This window comes from Colias eurytheme, chromosome 7, assembly GCF_061535395.1.
Source record: "Colias eurytheme isolate Ceu_HAF_F1 chromosome 7, ilColEury1 Martin Lab GWU primary, whole genome shotgun sequence".
Lineage (NCBI taxonomy): Eukaryota > Metazoa > Arthropoda > Insecta > Lepidoptera > Pieridae > Colias > Colias eurytheme.
The window spans coordinates 9,898,797-9,917,331 of NC_142986.1; the positions used below are offsets into that span (position 1 = coordinate 9,898,797).

The 18,535-nt window shown below is 33.3% G+C and overlaps 1 protein-coding gene across 3 annotated transcripts in view; it reads right to left on the reverse strand.

The window, feature by feature from the left end:
- sdt (MAGUK p55 family member stardust) overlaps positions 1-18,027 on the reverse strand; it is a 106,127-nt gene extending 88,100 nt beyond the window's left edge. For 2 of the 3 annotated variants that reach the window (XM_090103653.1, XM_090103649.1), the window contains exons 1-3: positions 17,854-18,027; positions 8,879-9,012; positions 4,752-5,110 (exon numbers count right to left, since the gene is read on the reverse strand). In XM_090103653.1, coding sequence (XP_089959779.1) covers positions 4,752-5,110; positions 8,879-8,899 — 380 coding nt within the window. In that variant the 5' untranslated portion in view covers positions 8,900-9,012; positions 17,854-18,027. Of the gene's footprint in view, positions 1-2,372; positions 2,515-4,751; positions 5,111-8,878; positions 9,013-17,853 lie in introns of those variants that run through there. The other variant, XM_090103650.1, reaches the window with a different exon arrangement.
- Positions 18,028-18,535: the final 508 nt, after the last annotated feature.

Consider the following 18,535-nt stretch of genomic DNA (forward strand, 5'->3'; position numbering starts at 1 on the left):
TCATTTGAGTAGCAGAGGGAAGCCTTAACCAGCCATAACCTACACGAACACCATTCTTGAGTTAACAGCCAAGTGAAATTGAATCTTGAGATAACGAGATAAAGCGCGAATCGCATTAACTCACAAATAGGCCGAGCGCCGGCGACGTAAATAATTACGTATTCGTTGAACGTCAGAATTTCCCGCGATATCGACTTGATATGCGATGTCTGTTGAGATTCCGTTTGGGATTCGAGCCGCGTCACTTAAATTGTTTCGTATTGTCCATTTGAGAGACAGGATGCTATTTTTTCAATTGTGTAACTTTATTTTTACTTTTGTCCGTTGTTCTTGAATTTTAAGACAAATCTTTTACAAAGAGGCTTAATCTTGTGATATATTTTAGTGTAAGAGTTAAAAAGTTGGTAGTTAGGTACAGATATTATATTTCAGTAAACTGTACAACTTTCAAACGCACTTTAATTTTATCACGTTCGTACATGGAAAGTGTGAGTTATGTACTCAACATGTAACTAACTACTAAGAGAAAGAGGCGATGAAAGAAGTAAATTTAACACCGACTTTCGAAAAATTGCAAATTTTTAAGTTTGTTTGAAAGTTAGCTATATCTTTGTTAGTTATTTTGTGGGGTATGTACTATGTACTTAATACTTATTGAAGTATAAAATTGATACATATTAATAATTCTTCGAAGAGGTCCTGGAACAATGAGCGCTTAATATCGAAACGACTATTCTATAATCTACCTATTCTCTTTTCACAAATTATAGCTAGAAGCTACCTTAGAAAAAACACACATAAAACATAAAACGCGATAGTAACACATTGATACAAATCATCTGAGCTACGATGCCAACACACACGAATGAAACCGTCGCTTGACGTTAAAAAACACTACAAAAAAGTGTAGATACAACAGGTGTGTTAATAATTTTAATTCTCATCTCCTATACTATTCTTTGTCCTACAATTAAATTATATTACAGGTATTGAGTATTAGTACATTTCAAAACTTACCATCCCAGTTAAAATATCTATCAAAAAATACCTACTAAAGTCTACATATTCGACCCAGACTTTCGTCTAGTCTCATAAAAACGGCTAAAAACACGTCAATGTAAATATTTTCCGACGAGATTTTGTTGCCTCTCAGTAACAACTTGACGCGGAGGTAAAATCTTTTAAAATGGAAATTCAAAAGTGCTCATCAAAGTGTGCTTAATTAGAATAACCGTTTTGCTTTTTTGTATATTATTTGCTTCTGTGAATCAGATAACAATAGACATTTTTAATGTAGGTAAACAGTGTTTGTATGAAATTAGAAAATTTTATTTTTTGTATACCTATGGGCCATCACCTCCAACCATCTGCATCGCTACCAACAATAGGGCTAAGTGGCGTGCCATGGCCTGGGTGAGACCTACGTCCAACAGTGGACGAACACTGGTTGAAAGAGAAGAGAGAGAACATCGTTATCTTCTTTCTTTATATATAAAAATGAATTGCAAAATGTGTTGGTAAGCGCATAACTCGAGAACGGCTGAACCGATTTCGATAATTCTTTTTTTATTATATTCCTTGAAGTACGAGGATGGTTTTTATGTAGAGAAAACGTAAATATGTACCACGGGCGAAGCCGGGGCGGACCGCTAGTTGTCGATAAAAATTGTCTTTAAAATATCAAATAAAAAACAATTAAACCATCGCGCGCGAACCCTGAATAACTCAACGACGAATCAACTAAAAATAGAAATATTTATTTATTTACGGATTATACCTACCTTTATCACTATGAAAGTTGTATTGTAAATCAGAGTACCTATATGTATTTGAATGTGTCCTTTCAATCATAACTTTGTTTAGGTCAGCGTTTGCTCGATTGTAATGTTAATTGACAACTTATAGTAACAAATAAAAGTAAGCCAGTAAAATCAGTTGCATCGGCTTTTCAGATTATCTGCTTAATGTAATGTCTAGCTTAATAAAATGGAAATTCTAATTCTCACGTTTTTATAACTTCATCTAGTTAATTAATTAATAGTTTGTTGGTCGCGATTTCCTAACCGGTTCCCATCCGTTCATGACTAAAGAATCCAATTCATTGAACTTGGTCGTCATTAAAACTATGATACTTTTACCGGCTTCTAAAACTATGTAGTATGTGTTTAATGTTAATTAAAATATCCGCCTAATTATTCATTAATATGAAGCGAAAAGATAAAAATGAAGCTTCTTTACGCTCTAATCTTCTTTACGAAGTAAATCTTTGCTTTTACATTTAATAACAACAATGAAATATCCTATTAAAAACGCTTTACTTATTGTAAACGTAACTAAAAACTAAAACACTTGGATAAACAGCAAAAAGTTACCTTTTAAACAACTTATAGTGCATCCTGTATATCACTCACATCACTTCACTATCACAAACACAACACACAACCGCTCAGCGACGCGTCTAACAATTTCTGAATAAGACCTTGCGCGGGAAAGAGACGGAAAAACAAGTTTGCGCTCGCGCACAGGTGGGAGAAGGAACAGGTAAACGTACCCCGATATAGGGGTTTTTACTTTTTACGCACAGTTTGTATCCCTTGTTTTCATTCGTGAAATTAGAAATTTCTAGCTGTATAATGCTGTGTATACGTAACGGTAAATATAAAATTGCTGATAGTGATCTGAGGCTGGTTGCTGGTACACGTTCAAAATAAATTACTGTTCAGACGCAAGAGATGAAACAGTTTAGGTTGTAATTCGGTGAAACGGCTCAGCATTGTGTCCAAGTCAAACATCACTGTATTTTTATTACCCGACTACGGCAAAGCAAAAGGAGGGTTATGATTTTGACAGGCTATGTATGTATGTATGTATGTATGTATGTATGTATGTATGTATGTATGTATGTTCATCTGTTCCCTCGTAACTTCTAAACTACTTATCAGAATTCGACAAATGACATATCATTAGAAGCGTCTTAATTGTCCGCTGGTTATAGGCTATATGGGGTTTCACAAAATCTAATGTGGCGCCCTCTAGCGGACAAAACATACAGAGTAAAAAAATAAAGTTAAGATAAATATGCCGTGTTTGGTATCATTTGAAAGCTTTTTACTTGCACATTTTGAATATATATATATTACTAGCATTTGCTTGTGACTTTACCTGTATTCATGGGCTGATTGCATATAATTCACATCTTTTCGTTCATAGCTTCTTTATTAGTTCATCAATTTAACTTTTGTTTTATACTTTTTCAGCGTCGTTTTTTGTCGTAGTTGGGTTTTAGTTGTTTTACTTTTTATCTTGTGGATGTAAGTGATGTAACTCTAACTACTAACTGGCATTTAAAAATTAAAGCTTCCGATATGAAAAGAAAAGTCCTATTATACCTACTGGGCTTAAATTTTCCAGGTTCTAAAGGCATTTGGCAAACTGTTTACTCAACTGTTTGTAATATTAAACGCTATCTAGCCGGTTGTATATGGAAATATTTATTATCTCCAATCCTTTAATCTAAAACAAACTTGTCCACTGATTTTATTTCATCGGTATGCCTTTGATTCTACCGCCAGCGCCATATTGTCACGTACCAGACTGACCGACCGTACTGATAGATAACGGGCTTTTTATAGAGCACAGGAATTTGTTGAAAATTGTCTATGGTTTTTATTTATTGTCTAGGTGTGTAAGATAAGAGTCATTTGTCTTGTTAAATGTGATGCCTAAATATGTGTGTGGTCTAGTAACTAAGTAGTTGATAGCAAAGGTTGATGAATTTATTTTCAATTTACTAATTTCAAACTCATTTTTCTTCTTTCATGGATTATTGTTAAACCTAATAAGAATTACGTTCAAACAGGTTGAAGTCCTAAACACAATAACTTTTTAAAAGTTTTTGTTACCATTTATTTTGACGAACAAATTTTATAATTATTTCACTTTCAATACAATTTACGTAAAAATAGTGACGTAGGGTTTAACTGTAAAAACATACAGATGTTAAGAACAATACTCAAGTGCTCTTTATAGTAAATTGTAAAGACAGCGTGCGTAAAGGCACGTTCGTAAAACGTGTTATAATCATAAAAATTCAATATTTATTTGCATGAAAACGAAGCGACCTAACGACACCAAACCATGCCTATAATTAAACATTCTTATTGGTCTGGGATTAGTTCAAGGTAACTTCTAAATAGATGCATTTATTTATATACTTAATGTCGGAGAATAATCATAATGTGCTATAAATAAACTGCTATCATTAGAATTTATCCTTACTGTAATCATTATCATCATTAATTCTAAATCGTTTATTAAACGTCTGCACTGCATTAGCATTGCATACCCTGATAAGGCTAAATTCCTATTCCACGTATGTACGCGCTGTGCATCAAAATAAATGCTTTAGATATAGGTAACTATCTTTCGCAGGTATCGAAAAGTTCCCAAAGATTGTAGACTGGGAAGAATAGGTAGGATATCAGTAAATATTCTGGAAAACTACCTATCAAGAATAATTATAGAATAAGACATCTATCCTTTTTCTATAAATTTGAGATGGGAATCCTGTATTATAATGGTAAATTAATTAGGACGGTTGCTAAAGCAGTCATTAGGGTTGCCTTCAAAAGTGATCAAAATGATGGAACTATGCAACAAGGACCATTGACCATACTAATTATTATTTGCCCTTTATTGTGAATACTGGCCCTATTTGATAGGAAACAAGTCATTAACAAGTGACAACTCACCGATTCTCTCCCGGCGTCAGCTTATTATCCCCACCGGGCGCTCGCACCCTATCCGTTTCACCAATTAGTTTCTCACACCGGCCGTTACTCAAGTGCTCTCTGGCCACATTCAACGCATCACAGATCACTTCACTATTACACTTTTCACTAACATCCTCCTTCTCTGATTCCTGGACGCCGTTCGCGATAACAGGCGCTGGTTTTGCTTGCAACGCTTTTGGCTGGGATTTGGGTGACGATATAGCTGGCTTGCTTTCTATTGCGCCGTTTTCATTTATAGACGTTACGTACACTGTTGAGTTTGCAATGTAACCGTTCAGTTCTTTGTTTTCGGGTTGCGTTCGTTTTCTTCGATTCAACTGGAAAAGGAAGAGCATGTTAATAATGGTTGAAATTAAAGACAAAATATTGAATGCCTACTATCAGATTACTAGCCGAATATTTAGTCTCTGCACATATTGTTCGTTAACCGTAGGAATACTGAATCAATAGCTGAAACAAAAATAATGAATTAAAATGTTTTATAGCTTCAGCTATCACTTCAAGGTATTCATACTCGATTTTAACCACCGAAAACTTTTTACCAATAATGCTGCCATGACAGCCAATAAATTTATATTACGAAAATTCCATTCTAACGACTCTCACCGGCGATCCACTGCACAATGCACATATTATCACAATTAGCGCACATTCTACAAATCTGCATTGTAATATAAAAACAACGATATCATCGCAATAAGTGAAGAGAACTCCGAAACAGAGAAGACGTTCTACAATCTACATAGTATTTACTATATGTATTGTTTACAAGCACATCTATCTAGGAGCAAATATTGTAGCGACTAGCGACATTCAAATGATATCCAATGTATTGCCTACGTGATCTCATATTGAATGGTAATAAATGTACAACAATGGATCATCAGCAATATGGACTCCACTGTTATGTAAATATCTATCGATGTTTTCACAAATATTTGCACCGTGTGTGTAATAAACACAATGTATTGATATTTTGAAATGTTTACTTTAGATTTTATAATGCTTTGGTATAGAAATAAAATGTTTTATCGTTTGATATTTAGTTTCATAGCTTTCAAATGCTTTAGTTACATAAATATTTGAAGAATAGAAATAAAATTTGTCGTATTCTTCAAAAATGTATAGGTATTTATTGTTTTTATCAACTCTGTTATTTTACTTTTTCCGTGTTGACCCATTACGTATCTCTGATAATATATATAATTATATTTTCAAGTAAAACCATTCATTATTTAATAAATCATTGTACAATATACGTCAAACGGATAACAGCTAGATACCTAAGTGATAAAACAGCTTCCATCTATTTTCTCATAAAAACTTGTATTTTATAAAGAAAGAAACAACAAGTGGCTACAGGCTAAGATAAATAATTGTTTCTTGATAAATTATACTCTAGTCCAGGAGCGCGTTGATGGAACCCACTATCGCTTTAAGATAATATATTTTAGTCTTAACGAAACCATTTATTTTGCTGTTGAACTTGTTAAACTTTAAACTTTTCTTTAATATTTTAGTACATTAGCGGCTCATCCGGAATGCAAAATATTTACAAATCCAACGGCCTCGAGAAATTAGAATTTATAGCTTATGAATTTTCAAATTGTGTTAAGCCTTTTCTGACTTTAACCTTTATCTCAAAAATTCGTAAAATATATAAAAATAAAAGATTGACAGAATGATTTTACCGCCGAATCCTAAAGTAAAACAATTTATACCTACTCGTAACAAAATAATTGAACGCACGCAATTATGTACTTAATCAACGCCTACATATTCGTTGAAAACATCCATCTTAGCTGTTCAGTTCAACATTAGTCCTGTCCCGTGACTTGCCTGATTTTCTTCTCATATTTACTCTAATTTGTAAGTTTTAATTCCGAGATTTTGTTGAGACAAAATTAACTATCCTAATTAATTCCTTTCTTTCTTTCTTTCAGTAAGAACCTAAGAAAGATGTTTGGGCCAGTTTTGACAGAAGAAGGGGTTTGGAGGAGGAGGAAAAACCTAGAACTTCAAGATCTAATGTCCGAGCCAAACGTCATAGGCGAGATTAAAGCCCAAAGACTCCGATGGCTCGGCCATGTGGAAAGAATGGGGGAAGATCGAGCAGCGAAACGAGCGTACCTGGGACAGCCATCTGGACGCCGTCCGGTTGGACGTCCCAGGTACCGCTGGAAAGACGAAATTGCCAAGGACCTGCGCAGCCTCCAGATCGAAAACTGGCAAGAGATGGCGCAGGATAGAGTCAAATGGAGGCTCTTATTGTCGGAGGCCAAGACTCACTTTGGGTCCCTGCGCCACTCTAGTAAGTAAGTAAGTAAGTAATTAATTCCTACATTATCTACCAGATAGCAATTAAGAATATCTCAATTCCCCATCGCCACTTTATCTAATGACCTAGATGGGGTATAATTATCTAATTCTTATAGAACAAACCACATACTAGCCCATAAAAATCGCATTTATGAGCTGGTCCTTGGAACTTTGACTGCCTAGGTTTTATCGTTTCTAGAGACTCAATTAATGTGCGGTTTGATTGTTAGGAAATGGAAATCCACTTATTTTTTGATTTATAAAATCTTATGGTAAAAACCGTGTCTTTATTTATTACATGTATTGCGTTCTGGAAAACTCTATATTCAAAACTCTCGTCTCATTAAAAAATTGATCAACAAATTCATCAAATTTAGGCCGAAAGTATGAATTTCCCAATTCCCAGAATAAGGGAAAGCTTACCTAAATTAGAATTGTAATCTAATTTCATATGGTTTAAAAGAAAAAATAAATACAAATGTATTGTAAAATGTACATTTAGAAGTACATGTTCATGCCTCTGCAAACAAAAACCTAGTTTCATAGAAGCCGTAATTGCACGCAAAATCAACAGACCTTCCAACCACTTCAATATTCGTTTCTACTGTTATTAAATTGTTTGTACTTTATCCAACTGGAGCTAAGCTTAACTAAAGCATATTTAAATGAAGTGTTTAAATCTGTTTGTATTATGCCCAAAACAATGAGATAATTATTTTCTATATGTACTATTTTTATGTGTTTCAATGTTTCCACTAAACTTGGACATTGCTTATCCGATCTGGATTAAATTTATATTGTATCCGTGTCCACAGCACACAAAATATTCTGACTTGTATGAAATTTAACTTGATTAAATTATGAAAGAAAATTCCTACTTCAATGCGAGTTTCGTCGGCTAACTGGCAGATAGTCTGTTTTAGCGCTGATTTTTCAATCCTTGGTTAAAACTTATTCGTCGAGTAATGTATAAAACTACCATTTTAAAAACGTATTCTAATTGCCCGTATTTGACAGTTTACGTGACATTTAAATATTATCGTGTAATACTTTATTGGACGGATAAGTTTTAACCAAGCATTGAAAAATCGGCCCTTAAAAGCATAAATTTTATTGCTGTAATTACTAATGATTGTCTATATTATTCTTGATCTCTAGTATACGCCACATCATATAACAGACAGTTCAACTTTCTCTGGTCACTTTTCTGTTTATTCTACAAGGGATATATGTCCCTTAACACTAAACACATATTCTTCATGAAAGTAGCTTTTTGTGACACGTCAAGAGACTATCATAAACACAAAGGAAAGCAAACATTCATAAGAATCACAGTTTCAAGCTAAGTATGCATTTGTTCCTATTATGTTCCTTTTAGAGAACCTGTCTGTAGGGAAATTAGTGAGGATAAAGCTTAAAGGTTTGGCTAGGAAAAGTTTGAGCAGGATTAATAAATAATAAGCAGGGAATATAGTTTTGTGCGATCCTACCTTGCAGAGAAGTTAATTCATTACGTATATAAAGGTTATGTAGATGTTGAAAGACTACAATTTTTTTTTTGCTAAAATTGGATATCAGATGAATGGCATTAGGAAACCGTTAATTTCGCATATGAAATTAATGTTACCAAACCCCAAAAACGTTGAACATAGCATATGTCATATAGATAATGAATTGCTTTGATTACACCTATGTGCTATAACCTCACAATATGGGGCTGAATCGATCCTATTCTTAGTCGGATCGCACAATTCAAGTATACTTACTTCTACAGACAATTTGGACATGTCCACAGGCGTGATTCGCTTGAGGGCAGACAGCCGCTGCAAGCGCTGGCGGGCCTGCTCCTCCACCGCGATGAGGAAGGCATCTTGGATTATGTTGTGGCCAATGTCTGATACTGGAACAAAAGCTTGAGTTAGAACATCAAATGTTTATTTAGTTTCTGTTTAGTTTAAATGTGTAGTTATCTGCGTTTAGATCACAGAGTGATGTTCTTCTATTATTATTGATGTAAAATATTTTTTATAATTTAAGACAATTAATCTTGAGTAAGTATCTACAAAATACTCGTGGCACATTGATTTTAAACAACAATACCTATAAAAGAAACCGTAGCGTAAGATTTAGAACGCCTTATCAACATGTGTGTTTTATTGTAACCGTCTATTGTTAGATGCAACTGGTTGTTTAGTATTTCACAAATCTAAGCATCCCTTTGGTTATGACTATTACATAATGTAACTTATATATTATTTACTACAAACCATAGTATATGCTTTGCTTTAACACTGTCGAATCAACATATAATCAAACTACACACAATTTTTTGTCACTTCTTCAATTATTATTAGCCGGTTATGAAGAAACATAACACCTAAACTCATCAGTTCAAATTACTTTTCTCTTGAAATTCCGTTTAGTTCTAGGACTATAAAAACTGCTACATAGATCAATATGCCTTGATACACCTCTGTGTTCTCTCTAGAATAGGGCAAATTTTAACTGTATTTACCCAACATTAGCATGAATCAGAGCCAGCTGCCGCGAAAATAACTATTAGTTACATAACAGATTCCGAACCTACATTATTCATACAGCACTAAAATTCCTATACCATTCTTGTGATCAGAATTTTAGGTTATAGCAAAATCAACTCTATTTGTTTCTGCTTTAATAACTATAATTGAATATGAAAATAACACTTGCAGGATTGCATACAAATTACAATATAAACGATAATGGCTCTTATATTCAATTGCATTTTGTTTAAAATTGTATGTAGATTTAAATTATCAGTTCCTCGTTCGACAAAGGTATTGACAGCTTCTCATGAATACGTAATTTTAATATCCGAGGATGTCATATATGACAGTGGTGATCGAAGATGTACCCAGATTTGTCCTTTACTTGTAATCTTACATATCAATATAATTTTTATTACCTAGCTTACCTATTTCATTTTAATAGTAATTTTCAGATTTACTCTGTTATGCTCTCTCTCTGTAGGCAATATGTTTCTCTCATGTCTACCGTGTGTCTAATTCCATCTATTATCTACGTTTATATGATTATTAGGAGAAAAAATACAAAGTCTTTGTAAGTTTATTAGGTAGACTCAAAAACGACGTCACCATAATTTCGACTTTCTCCAGTACAAAATACAAATCCCTTTAACACAACCTATATTTTCCCAAATCCTAATCCCAGTTCACCCCAATCCATATTCGCTTATAGCTTTCAAGAACCAGTGGAACAGCTTACCATGAACCAAGTATGTCAAAAGACCACGAGTAAAGCCGATTATCTCAATTCTGGAAAATGATCGTGCTCCACGATTGTGGCTAATCGCTTTTGAGAATGCCTTTGCTATTGTCTTTTCGCTTTGAATTAGGTCTTAGTTAATCTGGCTATTTTTTAAGCTTTCTTTGATAATAAATGGATGGTTTAGTAATTGAGAGATTGTATTGAATCTAGTCCCAAATCGTCTATAAGGATCTATCTAAATGATGTTCCGTTTAGTTCCTTTAGGCCTTCAAACGGCAGACTATATTCCACGTACTAAAATAGTACTTAATTTGAGTTTTATAAATTAATGTTATTACCGATACTATGTGTAATTACTTATTTTAATGATTGGATGCGCTTTTCTCAGAAACTACGGGCTGGATTTCAAGAATTATTTTTATAGCGAATTTAGCGAGACACATAATACGGTAATTGCGATATTTAAGGAAAATTGTCATTAGTTATCGAAGAAAGAACCAATGAAAAATGTTCTAAAGAAATAAGGAAAATATTTATATTCAGAGTCAACAAATTTAGTCAAAAGTGGGTCAGCTTTTAAGGTATTTAATTGCAGGTGTATGAAGTAAAAGAATTATTATTTTAGGTCATATAAGTCTGTAAAGGTTATAAAAATCTTAAAGCCTAAGCTCTAATGGAGAACCGAACGTATTTATTTCGGGTATACCTAGTAGGTCAGTAAATATAGATCAGAAAGGTCAGCCGACCAGGAAATTATATTTATAGGTAGCTTTAAATCTAAGACATGTATTGACTTTGTTTTTCGATTTATTTAATTTTTAATGCTGGCTGTACTTTACCCATAAGTTTTTTTTTATTTATCTACTGAACCCGATTCGACAATTAAGTATTTGGACTCTTGTACGAATTTTAATTTATGCCTTGTTTTAGGCCATTTTAACCCTCAACGCAAAAAGAGGGGTATTATAAATTCTATATATCTGTCTGTGTGTGTTTGTCTGTCTATCTGTGGCATCATAAATCATAACTCTCGAAAGGATGAAGCGATTTCCATGTATGTGTCTCTTGCTGGACGAAGCCAAGGCTAGTTATTAGGCTAGTTATTATTATACAGACAATTTAAAATTGAGATATTGATAATAAATTCCGACATAATTGTGTTTATTCAAACTTTAACAACGCAATTGTAATTTGAAGACAGACTAGTAGGGTCAACCGGGGCAAATGCAACTAAAAAATAACAAGTTTCAAGTTTGATCGGTTGCAGTTATCTCCTTTTATATTTGGTCATTTATTTGACCCATTTATTGTTTTTTGTATTTATTCAAGATTATTTTCAACCAATCAAGCAATACAAATTACAATAGTCTTATAAATAACTGGTAGTGAGAATATTTCCTAAAATTGGTAGAAAAAGTTACATTAACCCCTAGTCGGGGGTAAATGCAACTAACTGCCATAGCTCTTCTTCTATTTCATATAAAACAACGAATATAGAATATATTTATGAGATTTCATGTTATTCATAGGATTTTGAACTGGATTACCGTGTAGCAAGGACGAGTTTTCAGGAAAAATCTTATTTTTCTGATTGTGGGGCAAATGCAACTATTTGTTAGAGAATTTGTGTGGGGAATGCAAAAAACTTATTCATCGATATATTTTTATTATTCTATATATATATATACAATAACGTTATCTATACAATAACGTTGCGATCGTAGATGGCGCCGCATTATTTAGAGGAAAAACTCATGTACCTACTTTGATTTAAGTACTACTTTAAATCGCAACAAAAAAAAATAACAGTGTACTACCTACTAAGTCAATTTTAGTTTTTGGTCAGAACAAATAATATTCTTTGTGTTAAATATTGTTAAAAACGTAAACCAAACAAAATACGTTTATTAGTTAATCAACCGTTTACTAAAAATTACTTGAACAATCACAGAACTATCCTACCTATCGTTTTTAGTTACTTATATTCTTTAACCACGCTTTATCTAATTTGAATTTTACTTATGAACCCGTCTCTGGGTATAATATCGAAGAAATAATCGATGGTTCTTCTTTAATTAATCATAAAGAAAGTATATTTTGACTACCAAGAAGGATACATAATAAAAATATCGACACTGTCACATCACTAGTGTTTTTAGTTTCATACAAAAATATAAGGGGCTATTGTAACTAACCTCACAGTTGCAATAACCCCACAGTGAAATTTTCATGAGGCAATTGTAACTGCATCAATAACACAAAATAGAGTCAACTAACGCACTAAAAATATTAATGAAATAAGCTTAACGGCTTGTGATAATCGTGTCCAATCAAAAACACCTGCAAAAAATCACTCCTAAACAATTTTTTTGTCTGCAAAACTCGACACCTGTTTTTACGCACACCAACTTCAAAATAGCGGTTTGACACAATGGCCTATCAATCAAATAGTTTTCATCGTAGGGGCACCATCTATTACTTGTAAGATTTATTAGTCGTTGAGTTATTGAATCATAGGTGGCGATTTATTACAACAACTCTAATAAATTAGTTATGATAACTAGTTGCCATAGCCCCATAGTTGCATTTGCCCCGGTTGACCCTATAGTATATTATCTGTGACAATTCTCACAAACATATGACTTACATCATGGACGTATAAAAAAAGACGGACGCCGTATTACGAACAAACAACGTGAAGCCACCATAGTAAGCTAGCGATCGTGTAAAGACAATAAACACGCACACACTCTCACCATAGTAAGCTAGTCGGCCGCCATTACGTCGTGAACTACCGACTGATTAACTGCGACACTGTTTCACAAAAACTATTTAAAATGCCGTCTTGCGTGGTTAAATGGTGTCGCAACAGTACAATTTTAAATAACAAAACACAAGGGATTACATTCCACAGGGAAGCAAGTTATTTATTTTATGTTTTATTGACAAAATTATTACGGCAAAATTTATAGAAAAAAATACAGCCGCCATTGTCATCAACACAGCTGTTGCCATGGCAACATGGCACACACACATGGATGTTTCGCCGCCATTACTAGGCTTCACTCAATGTTTAGGCGATATACCGTCCGTCTTTTTTTATACGTCCATGACTTACATCTTCATTCAAAATTCAATTCTATGTTCACACTTGTAAGTTCATTCTTGTTTACCTTTTATTTATGAGCCTAAGAGAGGTCTAATCAAGTAATCGGCGAAAGCGTTACAACTTACACCAGTGTGAATTGTCACTCGTATCCACTCTGTTAACTTAGCGATTTTATCGAACGATTTATATAATAACCGCGTCATCCTAACGTTAAACATGCACTCAAACAAAATTGAACTCTACATCTATAACAATATAATCGAAAATCCTTCAAACGTTTCAGTAATTGTCTTCCAAAGTCATAACTTGAAAAATTGCTTTTATGACATTAAAAATACGGTCCATATTTCGATGTGTGAACGAGATCATCTTTTTGACGTCCCATGGAACCAGTTTTATGCATTCCATGGATAGAACGGTACACATTCACAAAAAAAGAAAGATTGTACGTCTCGTATATTGTCTGGTAAAATGCGAGGTACTGTGGTATGTATTGCATGGTAATTATAAATAAAATATGGAAAAAAGACATTGTGAAATGAAACCTGCGTTTGTCTAGTTTATCCTGCAACTAGGCGACTTGATTTGCATCGTGTTTACATTCATTTTGTACTTTTTAAAGTTCCTCACAAAAGCCTGTGGATGGATATGGATAATATATTATATGTAGGTAAGTAAGTATGTACATTGAAAAAAATCTATGAGAACTTTAGCATGTTCGTCTCGAAATACAACTTTTTGATTTTAGCCGGAACGAAAAAGCCACCACTGTTCAGTTCTTCGTACAAGAAATTTTAAAATTATGAGAAGTTATTGCGAAACAAAATTCTAAGTACCTACATAAAAAGTAACGTGGATTAGAATTATTAGCAACATAATTCTCTGTCATAATACCAACAAGACATATCCTTGAACAGCAAATTTACTGTTGCCGCATGTTTATTATTGCCGCATAAAATCGTATATAGGGTGGAGTCTCCTATTATCGGCCTGCTCCTAATATCGGCCTTTTCGAGAAAACGGAATATAACTATAAATATCGATCTTAAATCATAAAAGTTTTTATGCAAAAAGTGACTCTATATACATAAGCAAAACCTCCCAAATTTCGGTGTGGGTACCTCAACTCTTGAAAATTCAGTAAGCCATAGAGCACGTGAAGGTAAAAACGTGCGTAGTTTGGCGGCATTGCGTAGTCAAATCGCTGAGTCGACGCTTTACGTTGATAAGTATTTTAATGGAATTAAACAAACATATAGTATTGAATTTTATGTGTTCTCAAAGAAAAACAGTCAAATTATCGATAAAATAGTGTGTTTTTACATTTATTTGTCTTTTTAATGAAATAATTGCGGGGCCGAGATTGGGAATCTGTATTTGATGATAAATCTCAATATCGGCCGGGTGGTCGATATTGGGGTAATGCACGAAAACTTCAAATAACATGTTTAGCTATTTTATATGTTAGCAGTGATATTAATAAGGTTAGAAATGAAACAACAGCTCCGTTTGATCCCTGGATCCTAAAGTCGGCCGCCTAAAAAGGATTTTTATTAGCTACGGCCGATATAAAGCGAATTGTTGCGTAATAACGGCCACCTTAGTTAAACCTTTTCTACTACCGTCGGACTTTACAATAAACAGGGAGGTGATGTATTTTAATTTTTGTTAACTAATTGCTATGCCAAAATCATGCCAGCACAATCTAAACTAGCAGCAATAGCCAACGTTTTACTTTTATTTGATATAAAAGTAAAACGTTGGCTATTGCAAATGTTTTCCTTTTTGTTGACCTTTTTGTTTGTTCTTTTTGTTGACCATAGTAAAATTATAGAGACAGTGAATGCCGTCAAAATATGAGCATCAGTGAAGCATCTCGACAATACGACATCCTGAGGACCACTTTACAAGATAGACTTCATGGAAGAATAGACACAGAATGCACAGTTGGTAGAGATACCGTCTTATACCGAAATGAAGAAGAAGAAATTGTTCAATGGTTGATACGGATCTACGGTTTACCTATCTACGGTTTTCCTGGATCACGTGGCAACGTGATAAATAGCGTTAAAAATATTATAAAAGAAGATAAAAGACCCAATCCGTTTAAAAATGGAAAACCAGGGAAAAAGTGGTATTCCTTGTTTTTAAAATGAAAGAAGCTGGCCAGGGCTGTAGTTACAGAAGAAAGTGGTTTAATGACTTACAAGAACATAATATAAAATCAATCGGAAACAGAAGACATATTACAAGACCCACGGATAATATTAATGGGGATGAGACGAGCTTTAGTATATTTCCGAAGACAGGGAAAGTAATAGGGCCTAAGAGATGGAAGAACATTTATGAAGTTGCTAAGGGCAGTGAAAAAGTAACAATAAATGTTTTGCTAGTCATATCTGCAGCAGGAGAATCTTTATGGTTGTTTTCCCTACATCCGTAGACCACCAAAAGTAATCTTTAATACCACACCATCCTCCTGGTTTCTTGGTTTATCAAATAGTGAGTGGATGAGAAGTGAAGTAGTATTCTATGAATATGTTGGTTTAATGATTGGGTGATTTCTTATAACATTTCCAAGCCAATTCTTTTTCTAGTTGATTGACACAAGTCTCATTTAACCCCGTATCTTTATTTGTTTTATAAGAATAATGAACTTGGTATATTACTTTAAATTTTTAAGACAATGTAACGAAAAGACCATTCATGATAGGCGAGTTAAAAAAATGATTTGTATCTCAATCGATTATAAAAAAAATTACCAGTTTTAAGTTTTATTCATCTAACTTCACTTAAGAAAAGGTATGCCGATATTAGGGCCAAAGACGGCAGATATTAGGGTGTTATCTTGCTGTTAGTGGCCGATATTGAGGGAAATCGGCATATTCGAAATAAAAATTCTATATTTAATAAAGTAACAATGGATTCGTAATTTTGCAAATGTAGTAATGGAGTTTCAATATCTATCTACCCGAAAAAGGCACTGTAAGAAAGAAAAAGCTATTAATGTAAAAATTACATCCAGTCAAAGGTCAAAAAAAGTTGACATGGCCGATAATTGGTGCCACCACCCTAACTGCAATCAAATTGATTCATATAATTGGAAGCTATTCTGACACTATACGATACTTTTAACTTTTAAGTGATATTCACGCGACTATGCACGTTTACTTACTTACATTATAAAGATATATTATATTATGATAGATAGTTTGTTTGATTGGACGCGCTAATCTCAGGATTTGCTGGATCGACATTTTACCTATTTCAGTTTCAGTTTTGAGTTATGTCTATAATTATTGAGGAATGTAACATTGCGCTTCGACCAATAGGAGCGGAGCATAAATGAAAAATGTTGCAAGATTAGAAAAAATATTATTTTTTCGAGGAAATATATAGTTAATTAAATCATATATAACTAAAGCAATATCTAGCGAATACTAGAATAGATTTATATAACGAAAGGCTCATAGAGTCATCTTTGCACAACCTCTGAAGGCTTATTATAATGTTGTTGTAAGCCTGTTAGTTACTCAATGAAGATCTCTTGTCAATTTACAAAAGACGTATATGTAATTGACGATAGACTAGTCAATTTAATAAATTGACTATAATAGAATATTATATATTGTATCTATTGTCTTTCAATTGTAATGTTCACGCTTTGCCAATTTTGATTTCATCATACGTGTAAAAAATAAGGATAATTGCTGATGCTGTCATCTTATTGTGTGAGAACACCAAGTGCTGATGACGTCATGACATATATTGATCGTTTTAAAATCATAATGAAGGTTTAAAATTGTATTAATTATTTTATTAAACTTAGAGAATTGGTGATGTAAACTCAAATAGGGTTCATAGTTCAACTAGAGAGTTTTACGAATTTAATTATTTATTTTAACTCGATTATAAAGTTATACTTCGTTTAAAACATGATGTATTGGAAAGAATGTTTGAAATGTGATTAAAAAGAACACAATCCAGTGTTACTAGCTTACAGATCTAGATACTCGAGAATAAAGCTCGCTAAACAAGTTTAAATTGTTCCATCGACAATTCCACGTATAAAAATCCCTGAATTGCATGTTTTTTTTCATTACTTTTTTAAAAAAGGCTATGGGTGTTCTATTTTTAAATGTTCACAGATAGGATTGACTATTTCGAACGGGATTTCACAGATAAAAAATGAACATAACAGTACATTTAGGTAATTGAGTGAAAGTCACAATTAACCTATGACCACATCATCAGATTCATTACAACAGCTAAAAATATTGCAGGAAAGCGAGAGAAATAAAAGTTTCTGTATGAGAAATTGCATTGAGGCTGTATGGCTAAGGCCAAAGCCAAGAGGTCACTCACCCCGAGTCGGGCCACTGTCACAATCCAAAAGTAACACAAACACACAGAACAAATGTCACATACACAAAACAATGTTTTGAATCGGAACACGTAATTGTTTTTCAATATTGTTCACTGTAAAACGCGCCGGTAAATATTGCTTGTCGCGGTGACTCGTCAACCTGTTTTCCCTCTCTGTCCCTCTGTACATTACTGTGCTGCCATACGTATGTTTATAATTTCCTTTTAACTTGGGTAAAAGAGGCTAATAAAATATGACCTCTACATTCTACAGGGCAAAGAGATAAATTGCAGTTTTAATTTAATTTCTTGTGATAAGTACTTGGTTGTAAGGTTAACATAATAATTAATGATACCTACAATTCATGCATTTCATTTTAAATACGTTTGTCAATTTTTGCTTATTAATATACAATATTATGTACATATATTCGTTAACAATGAATTGAATACTAAGTACTTAAGTACTTACATATTTGAAAATTTTAAAATTATAATTTCGCATTTTGATAGAGTAACTAGGTATTCGCTGATAAAGTTTATGAAAAATGAATCATTATATGATTCACCAAATTGTATATATATTTACTACACATATAAATGTATGTGTGTGTATTTGTGCATAATGCGCAGTCTCGCTTGAGTAATATTGAGTAAAAAGTAACATACCTATTAATTTATG